Source organism: Dipodomys ordii, unplaced genomic scaffold (assembly GCF_000151885.1).
Source record: "Dipodomys ordii isolate 6190 unplaced genomic scaffold, Dord_2.0 Scaffold104, whole genome shotgun sequence".
Taxonomy (NCBI): domain Eukaryota; kingdom Metazoa; phylum Chordata; class Mammalia; order Rodentia; family Heteromyidae; genus Dipodomys; species Dipodomys ordii.
The window spans coordinates 4,039,080-4,059,192 of record NW_012267320.1 but is presented as its reverse complement, the minus strand read 5'-3'; the positions used below and the strand labels follow the sequence as shown (position 1 = coordinate 4,059,192).

Here is a 20,113-nt window from a genome sequence, read left to right as displayed (position 1 = left end):
TACGGCACATCCCAGAATAAATGAGGAGGGAAGAAGTCTTTGTGGTCTCTCCTTACTTGGAGTTTATGTGCACATGTTCCCTGTCCTGTCCATAGTTACCGCCATACTTCCGATGCACTGTCCCGGCTGCTTGCGTGGAGGTCATTTAAACCCTCACTCCAAGCTCATACAGCTGCTACCCACCCCACAGGTGCGGAAGCAGAGTCGCAGGGACAAACGGCTCGCCGTAGCTGAACAATTCTTCCAAGTGCAGTCCAACCAAAAACAATCCAAGGAAAGGTCAGAAACAAACCTTTTAAAATCTGCATATGTTTGTCAGATGCCAGGGGCTTGCGCTTATAATCCAAGCTAGGATTACAGATCTCAGGAGACTGAGCTCTGAGGATCACGGTGCTCTGAGGATCACGGTTCGAAGCCAGCCAAAGCAGGACAGTCGGTGAGACTTTTATCTCTAAATAACCAGCAAAAAGCTGTTAGCAGGACTATGGATCAAATGGTGGAGTGTTAGCTTTGAGCAAAAAAAAAAAGCTCAGAGACAGTGTGCAGCCCCTGAATTCAGCACCTCGCCCCAAGCCCCATAAAAAAAATAATAGAAGTAAATTTTTTAAAACAATCTGCATGCATGAATGCCACAGCTCAGTGGACCAGGAGAAGCAGCCTCTCTGTCCCAGACTCCTGGCCATTGGGTTGAATTGGTGTCATCTGCTGAGGGTATTGTGAAAATTGCTCCTGCAAAAACAAATAGTGCCCCCCCAAAGCAAAGTAAAAGCAGAGGAGCCTAATTTGAGCATAAAGGAAAAATTTGAGATTTGGTGAAAGGTGACCTGCCTCCAGAGGAAGTCACATGGCGTTATGGGAAAAATGAATCAAGCATCCTCAATACAGCATGGAAGTCTGTGGGTCTAGAGGATCACAGGTTTTTCTAGGAGGAGGGGGCTCCTGGGAACCACAGACCAATGGGTGCCAAAGATCTACTATAAGCACACCAAAAAACCCAAACTGATTCTCAGGACCCCAAGCATGAGCTCTTGAGTGAGTCTTCATAAATCTTTCTTTTATGCTGATCATATGAGTGCTGGGATTACAGATGAACACCACCACAGGACCACAAGCCATCTTCATCCCGAATATTATTCCTTTCGTTTCTTTAACTCTTGAGGTATTCCATCTCCGCCCAATTCCAGAGAGGCAGCAGACTGATGATAGTAGTCTTTGTTTTCAATTCCCAAGTAGCCTTCTCTTGTGAGAAAATAAGTACTGTCCATCTCTCCTCCTCCTCTTCCTCTTTTTTGTGGTACTAAGGTTGCTAGGTAAGTGCTCTACCACTTGCTGGAATCTCCATCGTGTGTGTGTGTGTGTGTGTGTGTGTGTGTGTGTGGTGGTTTATTTGTTGTAGATGCTGGAGCTTGAACTCAGGGTCTTCTGCTCAAGTTTTTTCTACTCACACTTGGTGCTGAGCCACTCCCCCAGGTCTGGCTTTTTGCTGGTTCATTAGAGATGTGCATCTCATGGATTTGTCTGTCCAGGCTGGCTTCAAACCATGATCCTCAGATCTCAACCTCTTGAGTAGGATTCTAAAATATGAGCCATTAGTACCTAGCTACCCTGGGTACTTTTTTTGAGTTAGTCTTGTCTTTACGCCTGGACCCACCTGGCATAAAGACCTATGTTTTTCATGTAGCTGGGATGGCAGGCACACACCACAGTGCCCAACCTTTATTACTTGACATGAGGCAGGTAGATAAAACAGTCTGTGGTTACCCTGACCACTTGTAATACCAACCCATCAATATACTCTGGCCTAAAGAACGGCCCACGATGCCTCCTACACCTCATGACTGTCAAAAAGTACTGATAAATGCACTGTGCACCAGACACGTGGGCGTCTACTCTGATAACAAGGATAGTTGCTCAGCAAAATAAAATTCCTCTCAAATGGCACGTGCACAGCACTGCCCAGCACTTGGCTGTCTTCAGTCAACTCCCAGGAGAGACCTCTATTAAAGCCTCATGTTTGTGCATGGCATATCATTAATATCATCACAACAGAATGCATATGAGAATGGATGAGTGTGATAGGAAAACCACCACCTGCCACCCGCCACTCAACACTGTCTTTCATGACGGGCCCTCTCTTGAGGGACCCTTCCTGTTCCCCTCAGCCCACAGAAACCTTAGATTGTCTCAGACACCATTCCTCGGGAACGTGGGGTGCTCTTGCTCAGGCCTGCTCCCCCAAGGTGGAGTGTATTCCCACTTTCTGCTCTTTACTTTTTTTTTTTTTTCCGGTCATGGGCTTGAACTCTGGGTCTGGGCGCTGTCCCTCAGCTCTTCAGCTCAAGGCTAGCACTCTACCACTTGAGCTACAGCGCCACTTCCGGGTTTCTGGTGGTTCCTGCCTGGGCTGGCTTTGAACCACAATCCTCAGCTCTCAGCCTCCTGAGTAGCTAGAATGACAGGCGTGAGCCGCCTGCGCCCGGCTTCACTTCAACAAACCTGCACTTCCCTCACCACCCGTACAGCATTTCACTCAGGTCTTTGTTTGCGACCTGGAGAACCTCTAATAACACTTAATCGACACTACCACCTGATAGCAGAGCTGCGGGAGGGGCGCGTGGACTTTTTGCCCAGGCTAGCCTCAAGCCATGATCTTCCCCATCTCCGCCTCTCAAGCAGCTGGGATTGCAGCCACCATGCCTGGCTAGCTTGGCTAATGCCTTCCTTCTTGGAGCTGGAGAAAACACAGTGACAGAGGCTGTCCACTTATCTGTTGGAGAAAGAGCTGTATCTACACTGATCTCACAAACCTTCTCTGGAATTCTAGAATGTCCTCTTCTCTGTGTCTGCTACACACACACACACACACACACACACACACACACACACACACACACACACACACGATTCCCCTTAGGACCCTTGCAGCGGCAGCTAGAAGACAGGCCTGCCAAGACAAGGGTCAGTCTTTGGCCTGTAGAAACACAGCGAGTTATTAATTTGCATTTGCGGAGCCCGGCTGAAGAATGCCATGTTCTTCTGGAGGAAGAGCGGAGGATCCTACTGGGATTGTGTTTGGATGGGCACCAAGCCCAGGAAGCAAATGAGGAAACAAGCTTTGGATGAGTTTCTGCCTCTGGACCATCGCGGGCTGGGAGGGAGCTCCCAGGTGGAAATCTGCCCAGGCTTCTTGATGGCCATGAGCATCTCTGGCCAGCAGAGTCCCTGCCACACCCAAGCTGTGGGGTCCTGAATGTCAGCCATTGCTGGGTGATTTGCACACGTCACTACGTGGTTTCTTGTTGCCAGCGCTGACCTGCAGGACTGCTGGGCTCTGGGGCCGCTGTGCGGACTCATCCAGGGACCAGGCCAGGCTCCGTGGAGCAGCCCCACTGCAAATCCACCAATGGAGCAGTGCGCCATGCTGGTGGCTGTCCGCCTATCCCAGGCAGGATACCCCTGGCCCAGAGGCTGCAGGGTGGCTGGGAATGGCTCTCTTGCTGTCTTCTGCAGAGCGGAGGAGCACCACGTGTCCATTGGCATTTCTCTGGAGAGCACTTTGCAATAACCCACTCCTGCTGCTAACCCTGGAGGCACGCAGTGGGCCAGGTCTGTGTCCATCCCCGGGGGCCTGCATTACCGCTGCTGTGAGATCAAAGGCGTACCCACAAGAGCCTCCCCCCAAGCTACTCGGCCTTTCTCCAAGAGTATCTGGTAGCTTCCTGCTCCAGTTCCCCTGGGGAAGCCACAGCCTAGAGCTGAGACTTCCCAGGCAGGTCAGGGAGCTGAGCAAGTGAGTGTCTTCAGCTGTTTTTCATTGCTATAACAAACACCAGGGGCTGAGAAATGTATAACCCATGGAAGTTTTTCTTGGTTCATAGTTCTGGAGGTCCAAGAACACAGTGCCGGCATCTGCTTCACCACTGGGGAGGGCTGAGTTCTGCTCATCGCATGATTGATCTGTTCACCAGGGTAAACAGCTCTTCACTTCCCAACAATGTCCTGCAGACTGGTTCTTTACCAGGTGAACTTTGAGTGACAAACCATATACAAATCATGGCATCAGCCTCCTACCTGCTTTTTGTTTTGTTTTGTTTTGTCAGTTATGGGGCTTGAACTCTGGGCCTGGGCACTGGCCCTCAGCTCTTCAGCTCAAGGTGAGCACTCTACCACTTGAGCCACTATGCCAGTCCAGGTTTTTGGAGTGGGTTATTGGAGATAAGAGTCTCACAGACTTTCCTGCCTGGGCTGGCTTTGAACCATAATCCTGAGATCTCAGCCTCCTGAGCAGCTAGGATTACAGGCATGAAATACAAGCAGCCAGCTTTCTACCTGATTTTATAGCAGAGGAAACTGTTGTTCCCACAAACCCACATAACCCCCAAAAGCACCCCACCCTGCAGCCTCAACCTCACCCTGCCAGCCAGGCCCTGGAAGCGGATGGGCTGTGGGCTGGGGAGGAAGGAGGCTCTTTGGCTTGTGTAGGTTCTCACAGCTTTCTCAGGGGACTCAGGAAGGGAAGGTGACAGCAGTGGCCGGTTACTAGCCACAGTGGGGTGTTGCAAAGCAGAAAGGAGTGGATGGGGTGTGTGGCTGGGGCCATACCACCTTGGGACTGTACAAGGCCAGGAGCTGGGCCTGATGGGGACACACCCACAATGATGAGCAGAGCCTGGGGTATTTATGCCTGATGTGCCCTTGGTCAGAGATACCTGCTTTATTTTGTCACCATGAATTGGACAGCTGACTCTGACCTCATGCCCAAGATACTGAGCCCTGGAGATGTGAGGCTGAGATCTGAGGATCGAAGTTCAAAGTCAGCCTGGGCAGGAAAGTCCATGAGACTCTTATCTCTCTTATCTCAAATAAACCACCTGAAAACCAGAAGTGGCACTGTGGTTCAAGTGGTAGAACACTTGCCTTGAGCTGAAGAGCTGAGGGAAGTGTCCAGGCCCAGGCCCAGAGTTCAAGCCCCACAACCAACTAAAAATAAAAATAAAAAATAAATAGATGTTGGGGCTGGCAAAGTGGCTCAGTGGTAGAGTGCTTGCCTTGCATGCATGAAGCCCTGGGTTCGATTCCTCAGCACCACATAAGCAGAAAAAAGTCAGAAGTGGTGCTGTGGCTCAAGTGGTAGAGCGCTAGCCTTGAGCTGAAGAGCTGAGGGACAGCGCCCAGGCCCAGAGTTCAGGTTGCGTGACGGAAAGAAAAAAAAAATGTTTCAAGAGATAGATGTATGTGACCTGGTTTAAACATTATACAATGTCTCTAATATATTGAAATGTCACGTGGTACCCACTCCATTCATCTGGACAATTTTCATGTTTTTATGTACAAGTTAAAAAAAAAGTTTGGGTGTTTCGGGGGAGGTAGTACTAGGGATTTAACTCTGGACCTTGAACTTGTGACAGGCTAGCTCCCTACAACTGGAACATACCCACCAGCCCTTTTGCTTCTAATGTGTTTTTCTCCTAGAGTTTCCAAGAAAAGTGGGCTTTTCTTTTCCTTATAACCACAATCTTCCTACCTTCACCCTCCCCCCCCAAACAGCTGAGTTTACAGACATGAACGACTATGCCTGGCCAAAATAATTTATTTTTTGAGATAGGGTCTCACAGGGTAGCCCAAGTTGGCTTTGAACTTGAGATCCTCCAGTCTCAGCCTTCCTCTCAAGTACTGAGATTACCGGCATGCGTCATCATGCAGGCCCCAACGTTTTTTTTTTTTTTAATTAAAAAGGCTGTTAACCACTACCCAGTTAATATTGGCTACTTGAAAACCAATCAAATTATCGCTTATTTCTGTGGGGGAAACAGAAATTGGGTCTTAGTAAGCTAGTGTTGGAGCTGAGTCCAGTGTAAAATGTGGCTAATATCACCATTCAAGTGGATGTTAAGGGATCTTTTGCAGCAGAATCCTGTTTTGAAAGGTTCCCAATCTTTACTTCTTTACTTGAAGATTTCTCATGGCCTAATTATGTTTCTTTCACATCATTCTCCAGAAAATATAATTGTGAATTTATCTTGGGGTACAAATGTTGCCTTCCTGCGCTTAAGCAAACTGCCTGTGATATCATGCACTTCGCCACCCAGTAGAACAAAGAGAGGAAAGCTGGTCACTTCCGATTTCGGGGGGTACACATGAACCCCCTCCACGCTTTCTCAGTTCCAAGCTCATGATTCTGTGGTTCAAATGCTTTCAAAGAAAAGAAAAATAGAGCTTGGCATTTCTATTGTTGCACAGCCGAGATCCAGCCTGGGAAAGATGAAGGGGAGAGGAAGGGGGACTGGGCCGGGAGCTGACCTGGAAAAGGCCCCGTTTGCTCCTGGAGAAGGGATGGAGCTCCAATTAGAGGCCCGGGTGAAATAATGTCATTACCTCACCAGAGGAGAAGAAGGGGACTGCTCTTTCCCTTGGCAAACAATGAACTAGGAAGAAATCGCGTTACTAATCTGTAAGGAATTTGCAAGCCTGGTGAGTTGCCCTGAGCCCCCAAACTTCCTTCCTTAGACCTTGACCTCTGGTCGCAGAAGCCACCGGACCCTGGGAAAACGAGGTGGGGTGCCGCGGGCTGGCCATGTTAGTTAGTATCTGGTACCTAGTTATCTGGAGATAACTTATTGAAAAGGTCCTGGAAAGAATTCCAACAGATCTGAATGCATGCTGTTCTCTGTACTTTAAATGAGGTAGATCTCCGTGTACCTATGACAGGAAACTTCTTGAGGTCTTAATTAAATGCTAAGTGGAGAGCTGTAAAATAGAATCCACAGATCTTGCTTGACACTATCAAGGGCTAGCTGCTGAGTGGCTGAGTCTCGTGCACAAGTTTCTGCACCCTCCCCCAGGGGTGAGCACCCTCCCTGCAGGGCTTTTAGCTGATATATTTTTTTTTCCCTCACTAAATCTCTGGGTTAGAGTTCTGGCAGATCTACAGACAATTTCACGTGTTGCTACTGGTATCCCAGGGCTGCTAGCCTGAGATTGCTTCATTATTCCATCTCCATTGTTCCACAGTGCCCTAAAGCCTGAACTTCTGCAGGCTGGGTTCCAAATGCAGTCAGTACTCGCCTGCAGAGCTGTGCAGCTCAGCCTAGCATCATAAAGTGTGTGTGGGGGGGAGGGGGTCTCCTGAGGACATTCTCTTTCCACTGCCCAGGGGCCAAAGGGCAGATGGCAGCCTCTGGTCTTCCCCACTTGCTCCTCCCATGAGGTTACCTTGGCCCTGCAAGAAGCTAGTGTGAGGGTGACGGCACTCCCAGAGACAGACTCTCAGCCTGGGAAACCCGGGGAGTCCCAGCCCCTCCTTCCCCTCTCCCCCAGGGGAGCCTGCCCAAGGTGGGGCTGAGCTGTGGATGAGGGATGAGGGATGCTGGCAGTGTGCCCTTCCTTCCCCAGGTGTAACTTGAGCCCCAGACTAGGCCCAGGGAGGCGCGGGTGCTGTTTTCTTGGCCACATCTGCCCAGGGTAAAGCTCCTGTCACTCCAGGCCACTGCAGGTCACGGGGTCCAGGCCACCTTGTCCTTACAGCAATGGACAGCTGTTTTCTTGGAAGTCTTCTTCCATCTGCCCTCAGGACACCCTGCAGTGATTTTCCGATGGGGTTTTGTGCTTTTGGAGGGAAGCAGTGATTTCACTAGGAAAAAGGTCCTGGAGCTCCTCACAAAGTGCTCTGGAGACGTCCGTGGGGACCCCCTGCTTACACTTTGCCTCACCATCTTCTCTGCAGCCCCGCCACACCTGTGCCTACATTTTCTTTTGTTCTCTGTTTAGCATTACTTAGTTTACAAAGGAGCTTTATTGTGGTATTTACATGCAAACATGCATATATAGATAGTGTGTTTTCCCATCTATATTATTCTTTTTTTTTTCCATCTGTAGTGGGGCTTGAACTCTGGGCCTGGGTGCTGTCCCTCAGTTCTTCAGCTCAAGGCAAGTGCTCTACCACTTGAGCCACAGCACCACTTCCAGTTTTCTGGTGGTCTATTGGAGATAAGAGTCTCTGCCTGGGCTGCCTTTGAACCGCAATCCTCAGATCTCAGCCTTCTGAGTAGCTAGGATTGCAGTCGGGAGCCACTGGCCCTAATGCTAATTTTATTCTTCGTTATTACTGAATAATATTCCATTGTGCATATTTTCCAGCTTTTCTTTATTCATTCATTGGTTGCCTGGTCTATTGTGAATGGTGCTGCTATAAAGATGGGTGTGCAGGGCTGGGAATGTGGCTCAGTGGTAGAGTGCTTGCCTACCATGCATGAAACCGTGGGTTTGATTCCTCAGTACCATATACACAGAAAAAGCCAGAACTGATGCTGTGGCTCAAGTGATAGAGCTTGATAGAGCGCTAGCCTTGAGCACAGAGAGACTCAGGGACAGAGTCCAGGCCCTGAATTCAAGCCCCAGGACTGCCCCTCACCCCCCAAAAAAAAGATGGGTCTGCAGGTGTCTCTCTTGAGTACCAAGCTTACATTCCTTTGGGTTTCTAGCTATTTTCTAATGATCACTTTGCTTCTCTCCCAGACATGTGGGCATCCATGGACTGAGTCCATGGCGGACACACCCCACTGGGATAAGCTGCTAGATCTCATGGTTCTGCACCAACTGTGTCTCCTGCAAAATTAAGCCAAGTGGAATTCAGCCCTATACAGTCTGGCCAGATCATGGTTCTACTAAGGAGAAAGAAGAAAAAATGTTTGTCTTGCAAACTTGACTAATTTGTCTTGCAAATAACTTAAAGCAAGTGGAAGTGTGGCACAAATGCCAGAGTACCAGTTTTGAGTGAAAGAGCCACGTGAGAGCAGGAGGCCCTGAGCTCAGGCCCCTGTCGTGACACACACACACACACACACACACACACACACACACACACATAGAACTTAGAGACTACCAAACACAACAAAGTTTTTCTCTCATCTCATGCCTTATAGCATTTTACCTTCTGTCTTTTCTTTCTCTCTCTCTTCTTCCCTCTTTTTCTCTCCTCTCTTGCGCCCCCCCCCTCCACTAATACAGAAGGTATCTATTCCAACTAAATCCTAGGTTTCCCATAGGCAGGGAGCAGAAAAGGCCAGGCACTATCAACCCCTGTGAAGGGCCCTGGTCCGTGCTCCTAGAGCTAGCGAGCAAAGGGCAGTTGAATGGAGTTCCCACAAGTGGCCTCAATACCTGCCTATAACTTCTGATCAGAGTATCCAGCTACTTTGCTTTCTGCTGGAATTATTTCTACCTAATTCATGCTGATGAGAAGGGTCACCAGGAATTACAGCTATCTTTAGTTAACAAAAACAAAACACTTTCAAACCATAGAATCTGTGAGCCCGAGGGAAACTAATAAAAGGGGTCTTGGCAGTGGTAAGGCTGGGCACTGCTGGCTGTCGGGGCAAATCCTCTCTGCTCCCACACCTGCCTCCCGCTGGGGCTCAGAGATTACTTCCAGGTGGATTAAAACTGATAACAGACACAGTCCTGACCAACTGTGCAAGATTCTGTCACAAGATCCCAACTCCACAAATGGCTCTGGTCCTTCTTCCCTACACCCTCAATAGATATGACCTCTTCCTTTCCCCTTCATCTGTTGTCTATGTCCATCTGGATTTTGTTCACCCACCTATCCGTCCGTCTGTCCGTCTGTCCATCCATCCATCCATCCATCCAATCTCCTCCAAGTTCACTCTGTGCCATGCACTGTACTAAAACCACTAATACAAGAACCAAAAGATGTTGCTCCTGATTGCAAGTTTACATTCTGGCCTTGGACACCGACATTAGTTAATGAAAAAGAGACAGCCACCCTCACGCTACCAGGCAGCCCATAGTCCTTCTCTTGGTCATCTTGGAAAGATACTGCTATGGTTTCTGTTGCAGTAATTCTACGGCAGGTTGGAAAGCACTCCTCCTCCACCCAGAACCTCAGAATGTGACCTTAGTTGTACACAAGAGTCTTTGCAGATACAATGACTTAAAAAGTCATCTGGGGCTCGAAGTCCAATGGCTTATACAGAGACCCAGACACACGCGGCCATGTGACAAGACAGGTATGGACTGCAGGACACGCCCCCTCCCCTCCGCTCCCCAGCAGCCCCAGATGGTTCCAAGAGAGCAACGTCCTACCCACACCTCGCTGTCACACCTCTGACTTTTTGGTGGCCCACTCTTTGGGCGGCTCTCAGCCATCTGTGCCTGAGGGGCTCCCAGAACATTTTCCCCGCATCTTTCTCCCACAAAGCTGGGAGAAGGTGAATTGCTGCTTTTTATACCATCTACTTTGTGGTAATGACTTCTAGTAGCCATTGGAACTAAGTAGAATGGATGCCCATGCATGTCCACTCACATGCATTCACAAAGGTGAATATATGCACAAATGGGTGGTGTCACACATAGGTACACAACCATGTCACACATACATGCATACCCCATCTGTATTTTTACCATGATAGCAATCTCCGGTCTAGACTACTTATTAAGAGCCATTTGTAATCAGGAAAAAGCCCAGGCACTGGAAATACAAAGAAAGCAAAGCTTTTGCCTTCTGGAAGTTCCTAATTGGACAAGTGGCTGTGTTTACCCATAGCTGCCTGAGTCACCTTCTGGGGCTAATCTGAGACACCTTTGATTGTCACAAGTCTCAGCCAGCCGGGCCTCCACTATCAGCTCTGAGAGCTGAGCAGGACAGGTGCCCCAGGGAGCTGCGTTTGTAAGGGAAGCAGGATGTCGTTTCGAAAGGCCTCATAGTGCCTGCATAAGGGACTCTATGCAAGGCATGACAAAGATGGCACAAGAAGCTGGTGGCCTGGGAAGTACGGTCCCCTGGCTGGTTGGGTGGCACTCTGTGAGCACTTCTGGTGGCGTGACCAGCCGTCTCGCACAGAGGGGACTCTATTCAACACAGGCCATTCCGTGCATAGTCTGGAGACTGGCCACTGGGACAGGCTGCAAGGTGTCACCTCGTCCTTCCCTTGCCTCTGACATCCAGGTTGAAGACTGAGACCTAAGAGGACACTAGTCTCATGTCACCATAAGTAGTCACTGGTTCTAAATCTCATTTTCCTCAAATCCGCTACCCTGTGAAATATTATAGCATTTACTCCTTTCCACTTTCTAAGACACATTGAATAATAGCCATTCATTCTAAATCCTTCTTTTCAGTCACTTTTAATATTCTTTTAAAGAGAGAAAAAAAGACTCTTGAGACTAAACCCTTACATACTTGGATGAAGCTCAAAGGTGAACATTTCTTTCAATAAAACTCATTGGAGGTCTTGAAAGTCAAGTGCGTGGATATAAAATATACTTTGTCAGTCTCTGAAAATGGCTTTGTCTGCATCTGGCCATTGAACTAGGCTGGGTGCAGTGACATGCTTGTGCCCCCAAGAGTGTGATTGGGAGAGAAAAGGCGGGGAACAGGCTGAGGGGCCACCTAGGGCCCTCCTGCTGGAGCTCACGGCCACCACAGCCTCCCGCTGCCCCTTCTCCCAGTGAGCCAGCGGGGTGTCTGCAGTGTCATGGTGTCATTTAACTTCTTAAGCACAGCTGTCAGTTGATTATGCTTTGGCTGCTCCCATTGCCAATGGCAGCCCGGGGAGGTGTGTGTTCTCATAAAGGGTGGGGTGAGGGGATCTATCAACACCTTCAAATTCCAGCCCTTATCGCTCCTACTGAGACAGCGCCAGCCACAACTGACACTCACAAAGCAACGCCAGGCTGGAGAGCTCCAGAAACAGACAGGCCTTTCTTCCTCCCCCAGGCTCATTTGGTCTTTCCTGCCAGGACCTGGAGACACTAGAGAAAGGTGTGACTTATTTGATCTTACTTAGTTATTGGTTCATTACACATATTTTCATTTGCATAACTTCTTTACTGAGGTGCCTCTTTGTGTGTAAGTACATTTGCATCTATGCAGATATTTCTTTTAAAGTAGGCAATCATAAACAAGCCATCCTGGCTCAAGTCTGTATTCTAGCTATTTGGGCGGTAGATATCAGTTAAGGTTCAAGGTCAGCGCAGGTGAAAAGGAATTCAAGAGACTACACCTCAACCAAAGGCTGGGCACGGTGGCGTGTGCCCATCATCCCAATCACGGGGAAAGTACAGTGGCGTGGTAAGTTGGCCCCTATCTGTCATCCTCAGATGACATGGGGAAGCCTAAGTAGTAGGACTGCAGTCCAAGCTGGCCTGGGCCCAAAGTGAGACCCAAATAAGTAATACAAGAAGGGGCTGGAGGCAGACCTGAGTGGTTGAGCACCAGGAGAGCAAACGTAAGGTGCTGAGTTCAAGCTTCAGTACCGTCAAAACCCCAAAAGCCAATCAACCAAGCAAGCAAACCAACAATCAGTTTCCTACCCTGATTGTCTCTCAGAAGCCAGTGCATGTGTCCTGACGTTGGGCCGCAGGTGGCTGCAGCAGGCTGTTGAATAAATGTTTAATAACTCATTCATCTGGTCCCCCATCCAAGCACTGCAGATGTTTCCAATCACTTGCTATGGCAATGTCACTATATCATAGGCAAAATGGTGCCCACCCAAAGATGTCAGCTTCTATTATCTCATGTAGGAAAAAAGTTCTCTGTAGATGTGACTAAATCAAGGATCTTGAGGTGGCCAGATCCAGCAGGTCATGCCTGTAATCCAGCTACTCAGGAGGTAGAGGTTTGGAGGATTGATACTTGATGGCAGTCCAGGCAAAAAGTTAGTGAGACTCTATTTCAACCAACCAATATAAAAACATGCAAAGACCACACACTTAAGCTGATCAATAGTCTGTTGCTGGTAGGCTGAGATCTGATGCTATGGTGACTTCCTGGGAAGTCCTCTGTGTGACCTTGGATGAATCAGAGGATAGATAAGTGAATTCCCACATAGTGCAGCAGGCACAGAGTAGGCTCCAGGGTCTTCTTTATGGACAGCTGTGCCCTTATAATCTGATGAGCGGCTGTGTCTGAACATTTAGTGCTGGGGGTTTGGGGCAGAGAAAAGCAGGAAGAGGACTCAAGCCAGACAGAACTCAGCTCCTATAGATAGCATGGATAGCATGGACTGTGTAGGACAAGTATGTGGCTGGCGGCCTCTAGTGGTCACTGATGTCAGCTGTCATTAGTTATTAAAGAAAGGACTCAAGAAGAAAAAGAAAGGTGGTAATTACCTATGTAATACTTCACCCTAGAAAACCTTGAGATATACAAATGTCTTGAGACAAAAAATAATTTACACATTTGCTTTTGAGAATGTATTTATTATTAAGTTCTAAAACCTTAAACAACTGTCATTTTACAATTTCAAACCAAGAGAAAAGTAGGAAAATAGAAATTTCAACCTCGAGTAGCAAGGCGAGCTGGTAGTTTCGGAGTCTTGCTGGCCGTTGAGCTTCACCTGGGTCTCCACTTTATGTCTTTCACCCCATGGAAATGTCTTTTCAAAGCAGTGTTATCTGCCCACGGCGAGTTCAAACAGGAGTCGTCTTCATTCTCTTCCAGTTTCTGCAAATAAGCAGGTTTGCCTCAGGATGGTATTTTCAACTAGAGTTTTGTACGTCCAGAGGAAAGGAAGAAGCCCTGGGCAAGCTCCCTCACCCTCACGCTTCCAGCGTCTAGGGTCTGGACCTCCTGGATGGAAAGGCTCCTTTCCCAACATCCCAGGGTCTCAAGATTCCCCACTGCTGCCCACAGCTACCTTGAGCTCCTCCTGTCTTCTGTGATAATAAAGCATCAGCTGCTTCTGCTCCTCGCTGCTAATAATGGGTTCTCGGGCCGGTGCTCCTTGACCCCTCTGAAAGACAAGAGCAAAGCAAACTGTGCTCTGAGGCATTCTGCTTGCAGTGACAGTTCGGCAAGTTAGGGAGAATCTTTCATGACTGCCTCTCACAACCGCTGGTGGGTGGGCCATCCATGTCTGATGACCTAAACTTGATCAAGGGGCATCCTGGCTTCATCAGGACCCACGTGCTCAGGTTCTGTACTTGCTGAGGCCAGGGGTTGCATTTTATATACTTGTGCCCCTGTGAACTTTCTCCTCCAGTACCGAGGTTTGATCTCAGGACCTTGCACTTGCTCAGTTGGTGCTCTACCAGTTGAATCCACGCCCTAAACCAATTTTTTGGAGACAGTCACATAGACTTTTTGGTCCAGGCTAGTCTCAAAATGTGATTCACCAGATTTCAGCCTCTTGAGTAGTTAGGATTGCAGATGTGAGCCATAGGTTCCTAGCTCCTGATTTTGCTCTATTTCTTCCAATTGTGTCATGTGCGTAAAAGATATTTTAACATTAGGCCTGAGCCAAAAGAACTAAAGTATTTGCACAAGCAGATTTACTGTAAATTCAGATTTACTGTAAACTTTCATCAGTTTGAAGATAAATGACAAATACCGACCCATTAAGCAAAACAACGTACTTGCTGAATCTTGACAATGATTTTGGTTTTCTCGTTTTTCCCCACGTAATCGGAAAGCTTCTTGCTTCTTCTGAGCTCTTTGGCTGCCCACCACAGCTGCGCCTGGGACTCTTCGATGACGTTCAGCGCTGCCTGGGGTAATCACACAGTCACAGGGAATGGCGCAGAGCAGGGCTGCTGGAGGAACCCGGCTGGAGACTTGCCCTGTCCTCCCAGCGTGCCTCCCTCTGTCTCCCATCCCTGCTCAAGTCTTTGCTGCCTTCAGTACTGCCCGTTTCAACCGAATCCTGAGCTCTGGGAAGGAGGAGGTCTGAGGTCCTGGGCATCCTCATCTAGAACGGAACAGGGTCCCTGGTCCCTAGGAGATGGTGTGAGGGCCACAGACACAGAGCACAGGCTCCCTGGGTTTGTAAGCAATGGCACCAAGGACTGGCTGGCTGCTGTTGCTGCTGCTGCATAATCCCCTGCTCATGGTGACTTAGAGCCAGATGCTGGCCAAAGACCAGGGATTATAGGAAAACCAGAGGAAGAACTAACACGCGGCATGGGTTAGTTACTGCACACTATGCCTTGCAGAGGAGCCAGCACACTCAGGGAGAAATTGGCATGAGGGAAGTTTCTGGTTTCCCAGCAGCCAAAGAACATGGAATGTGTTCGTTTACCCCTGGTGGTCAGCATCCCTCCCAAACATTCCCACTGGCCTTCAAGTGCGCAGGGCTTCTTGCAAGGGCCCTTGCCCGAGCTCAGAACCTGGAACTCTGCTTTGAAGTGTGGCAGAGCAAGGCTGGATAGCAGTATCCTTAAAAGGATGGTCAATGTGAGCAGCAGGGGGGGACATGGGACCCCAAGGGTGCTGAAGGACCACACACCTGAGTTCCTGACAGATCTTCTTTGTTTTCAAACTCCATCCGGATGGGATCGTGTGGTGGCAGCCCCATGGGATACACGATCATCACTGCACCCCGAAGCTGGTCCAAGGCGTCTTTCACCATCTCCATGGTAACACACACGCCAGCTTCCACTTGTTTCTGAAAATGAAGAAAACGTCATTATCAATACTCATCAAACCATTGCATTTATTTTTTAATATTATTATTGTTGTTGTTATTTTGCAATGATGGGGACTGAGCCCAAGTCCTTCCAACAGGCTAGTCAAATGATTACTTTTGGGGTTTTGTGTCACAGTCTCCCTATACTCCAGGATGACCTTGACCTTATGATCCTTTTGCCTCAGCCTTCCCAGAGCTCAGATGACAGGAATGAACCACCACACGCTTGGTTTGGACTAAGAGGTGGTGAAAGACTCTTGCCAGATCCTGCCAGCCCAACAAACACAACCACAGTTCTTGCTTCCCAAGTGACTACTGTCGACTTCAGAGCTGAGCCAGTGGTGGTCTGAATCATGCACAGACTGTGAGCTGCAGCAGAGAGGAGTGCAGTGTGGAGAAGAGAGCCCCACATCCAGCAGCACAGACAGGAGAGGATGGATCCTTTGGGTGGTTTCAGACAGAAGGACGGGAAAGGCAGGGAGCTTAGAGGCAGAGAAGAGCAGGTGCTGACACGCTTGGTGTCAGCCTACCTGAATAGCCCTTTTGGCACATTCGTTTATGTGCTGTGACACAGTCTTGGGGGGTTCTTTCCATAGGCCAAATAGATTGATCCACTAAATCTTGTACTTTGAAACTCCAGATATGTGAGCAAAACAAATCTCTTTTCTTTATAAGCTTCCCAACTTCCGGTAATTTGCTTTAGCAACAAAAAAGTAAGCATTCACCTTGCCATCTTAACGATGCAGGAGGCTGAAATAAAAAGGACTGTGGTTCTAGGCCAGGGGACTTCATTGCAATAGAAGAATCTGGGTGTGGTGGCATGCCCCTCTCATTGCAGCCTCAAAGGGAAGCAGTCCTTCAGTAGGAACAAGACCAAGTCTCAAAAGTAACTAGTGTAAAAAAGAACTGGAGTCATGACTCAGCATTGGTGCACCCTAAGTTCAAACCTCAGTAGTGAATAAAAAAAAGATAACTTCCTTTATATGCATATATCTGCGTATCAATAGTACTATTTATGTTGATCTATGCAATAGACTTTATATAAATACTGAAGATGACTATAACAAGCAAACATATGAAATATATACTCTGTCAATCAAGTTTATCTACAAGGGTGCTTTAAAACCATAATACTAATTATAATTAGCTTTTTTAAATTCCTCAAAAAGGCAAAGAAAAAAAAATCAAGTCATGTTTGTATTTTATAATAACCTACACTTTTGCAAGTCAACAAAAACACTTATCCATGGAGTTGAGGCTCAAGTAGAGTGCTAACCATCATCACAAACCAGAGTGCCCAGGCCTTGAATTCAAGCCCTAGGACCAGCATCAAACCAAAAGCAGAAACAAAAAACCAACCCCCAAAATAAAAACAAAACACTTATTCACCAAGTAAGAAATAGGAGGAATCAAAAGCTGTCCTAACAGTATAAAAGAAAAGCTGGGGTCCATTCTAAACATGCTTGTTTCCTTTGCTTCTGAAAGGAAAAAGAAAAAAAAAAAGGAAAGGAAACAAAGAAGGAAGGAAAAAGGAAGGAAGGAAAAAAGGGAGAAGAGCAAAAGCCAAAGCTGGCCAACAGGTAATTCTAAAAGCCTTCACCAAGAGTTTATATTTCAAAGGGCAGTTTTAGAGCACCATGGTAATAAAGCTTACCTTAGATATTATTGCTTTGGCCTCTTCTATGGTCTTCTTTAGAACCTGCTTCATCTTTTCATTTGGAGCTATAAAAATGAGAGAGGGAGAGACTCAGCCAGCGAACACATAGCTTTGTTAAAAGCAGAATTCTGGAGCCCTTCTGCCCATGAAATATCAGAGCATGCAGGTTGGGATCTGAGGTGAAGGAAAAGTGAAGCATAGCTGGGGAAGTTAGGTAAAGGTCTCAGCCTGACAGTGAGCTATGCCAAATTCAACTTGGCAAAGACTACACAGAACTCAACTACATATCACTCTGTAGACAGGGTGAGCAAGCTTTGCCAGCAAAGCATGAGAGACTAAACATACTGTAGGCTCTGCAGGCCACAAAAGCAGCCACAGATAGTTCTGCCTGCTTTCCATTATTTTAAAAATAGGCAGCACCTGTTTTTAAATGTGGCCAATAATCTCCCCATCCCTAGGTGGGGAAAATTATCAACAAAAATGGTGCTCCTGAATGAGAAGAGACAAAAATAATGGAGACAGAGTAGGCAAATCCAGGGAAATGGGACAAGTTCAAACCATATCATATCTCCCCTCCCCCCACCAATAATTAGGGCTTGAACATAGGGCGGGCCACTGTCCCTAATTTTTGTGTTCAAGACTACCACTCAACCACTTAAGACCTGGCGAATGGGAATTAAAAGTATCTGGGATTTGTATGCCCAGGGTGGTTTCAAATTGTGATCCTCAGATTTCAGTCTCCCAGGATGAATTACCTCGCCCATTTCGACGTCCAATGTCATCTTTCTTAATGACTGCGCCCCCACTGGGTATGCACTTTTCACCCCATTCATCCTTTAATTTCAGCTCTTCAATCTGCTCATCAGTCAATCCTTGCATATTGGGAGGGAGAAATGTGCCATGTTCTGCTAATTCTTCCATTTCTTAAAAACAAGGGAAAGTTAGATAGTATAATCATCATCATAACACCTTTGACCCACAGTAATGTAAGCTCCTGAGCCTTGGGGTATCGCCTACAAGGCTGTTACATAACACTTATGTAGCACTAACTATGTGCTGGGTAACTGGAGATGGGTCTCAAGGACAGGGCTGGCTTCCAACCAAGATCCTCCTATCTCAGTCTCCTGAGTAGCTAGGATTACAGGTGTGAACCACTGGTGCCAGTGCTATTTATATTTTGATAAAGCCTAAATAAACATACTCCAGTCTTATATAGCTATTTTATTATCTGGACTATATATAAAATGCATATTAAGTGTATATTATATTAAAGATATGTATTATAACCAATATATAAAACAGTATGTATTAAAATAATACATATTATTTTACATAGTTCTTATCTACCCATAGGTACTCAGAGAAACATTTACTACTCTAGGCCACACCTGGAGAACCGTGGTAATCTCTACAGCTGTGCTGTCCAATGTACTAGTTACTGTCCATGTGTGTCTTATTTATATTAAGATTAATTAAAATGAGAAAGGAAAAAAAACCCCAAACGTTCAATTCCCTGGTCCCATCTCAGAAGTCCCAGTCACGTGTCGCCCACTCCCCCCTGCAGAGCACCAAGAGGTGGTGGCACTGTGCCCGCAGGGCTGGGCCTGTGTTTCCAAGGAGACAGACAACATCAAGGCTTTCTCTCCTCACTCGTGAAGGCACGGTCCCGAAGCCACAGGCTCGCCGTCCCAAGCTGCTTTCGCTCCCAAGTCTTACCGGGAGCCAACCAGTCCCCTCTGGCAAACCCACGCAGCCCTCCCACTTCCTTCGTCCCACCGCATCTCTCCGTCGGCCTGGTCTCTCAGCGGCCTGCCTCGGTCCATAACCGCTTACTTAACACCCCAGATCCTGGCTCCAGACACCCGTGGCCTCCGCCGCTGCTCACCTCCCGATGGGGCCGGGGCGGGGGGGTGGGATACGGGGAGGGAACGGGGGGGGCGGCGGAGGGTGCCACCGCGCCCCACCTTCTCCACTTCTGCTGGACCATTTCCCTCCAAGGCACATCACGCACCTGACTCCCCCCTTCCCCCCCGCCCGGCCTCGGCTCACCCGAGCAGAGCCGCTGCACCTTGAGCCGCCCATTGTAGACCTGGGCCACCCGCACGGTGAGCTCCCCCAGCTCGGTGCTCCCGGGGGCCTGCAGCAGGAACTGGCTCTCGTCGCCTCTCTTGACGTGCAGGAGCACCATCGCGGCCGCGGAGGCGCCGGCGCGGCGGGAACGCCACCCGCAGCCCCGAGGCCGGCACCCGAGCGGCCGCAGCACAGCCGCCTAACCGCTGCCGGGAGGCGGAACTCCGGCGCGACGGCGCCCGCGGCGCCCGGAAGGGGGCCGCTCTCGCTCCCGGAAGCGGCGGTTGCTAGGAGCAACAGTCGACCGCTCGGTGTAAAAGGCCTCCGGCTCGCGGGCGGGAAAGCAGGACTGGGAAGGCCCGGCCGTCCACGCCCGAGAAGCAATCCGCACGGCCCGCCTGGGCCGCTGCCGCAGGCCGAGCCGGAGGTAGCTGTTGTCCTGGCAGCCAACACCGCACCAGCCGCTGCAGGGGAGCGTGGCCGCCCGCCCGGCTCGCCCCCCGGGGAGACGGGCGGGAGATGAGGTTGCTAGGCAGCAAGGCGTGGGGCTGGTAGGCACCGTGGGCAGCCCGCTTCCGCCGCTTCCGGTCACAGCCTTTCTGCCCTTTGCAACCTCCACTTCCGGGAATGTGGCTCCTTGGTCCTTCCGACCGGGGCAAGCCTGCAGCCTCCATTTCCGGGAACGGCTGGCAGGTACTTCCGGCTGGGACCTGTCTCCCGGGAGGCTAGGCGACCGAACAAGCAGTCTGCGTGCGTCCCACGCGTTCTTACCCCAACGCCTGCGGGGCCCGGCGCTGCTTCTCCCGAGGAAACAAAAATAAGTGGACAAGTCGAATGCAAATAGAGGTGTAAAGAAAATTAACCAGGATGATTATGGATTAGCTTTGAAACGAATTCTTTCTTTCTCAGATCCCCTATATTAGAATTTGGTACGAATTCCTCCCCTCCCAGAATGTTACCC

At 48.9% G+C, this 20,113-nt stretch overlaps 1 protein-coding gene across 1 annotated transcript; it reads right to left on the bottom strand.

The window, feature by feature from the left end:
• Nucleotides 1-13,206: 13,206 nt before the first annotated feature.
• Nucleotides 13,207-19,342, bottom strand: LOC105994118 (chromosome unknown open reading frame, human C21orf59). Its single transcript, XM_013027548.1, has 7 exons — nt 19,132-19,342; nt 17,838-18,005; nt 17,080-17,147; nt 15,246-15,404; nt 14,377-14,508; nt 13,659-13,754; nt 13,207-13,465 (listed from the first exon to the last, which is right to left on the bottom strand). The coding sequence occupies exons 1-7, from the start codon at nt 19,268-19,270 to the stop codon at nt 13,355-13,357; spliced, it is 873 nt and encodes a 290-aa protein (XP_012883002.1). The 5' UTR covers nt 19,271-19,342; the 3' UTR covers nt 13,207-13,354.
• Nucleotides 19,343-20,113: the final 771 nt, after the last annotated feature.

Bases quoted from the DNA above. Each gene is read 5' to 3' on its own strand.
- LOC105994118 (XM_013027548.1), bottom strand. From the start codon at position 19,270: ATGGTGCTCCTGCACGTCAAGAGAGGCGACGAGAGCCAGTTCCTGCTG. The intron at 17,148-17,837 runs GTAATTCATCCT...TCATTTTTATAG, and splicing joins TGGACGTCGAAATGGGCGAG to CTCCAAATGAAAAGATGAAG. The intron at 15,405-17,079 runs GTAAGCTTTATT...CTTCATTTTCAG, and splicing joins CCAAAGCAATAATATCTAAG to AAACAAGTGGAAGCTGGCGT.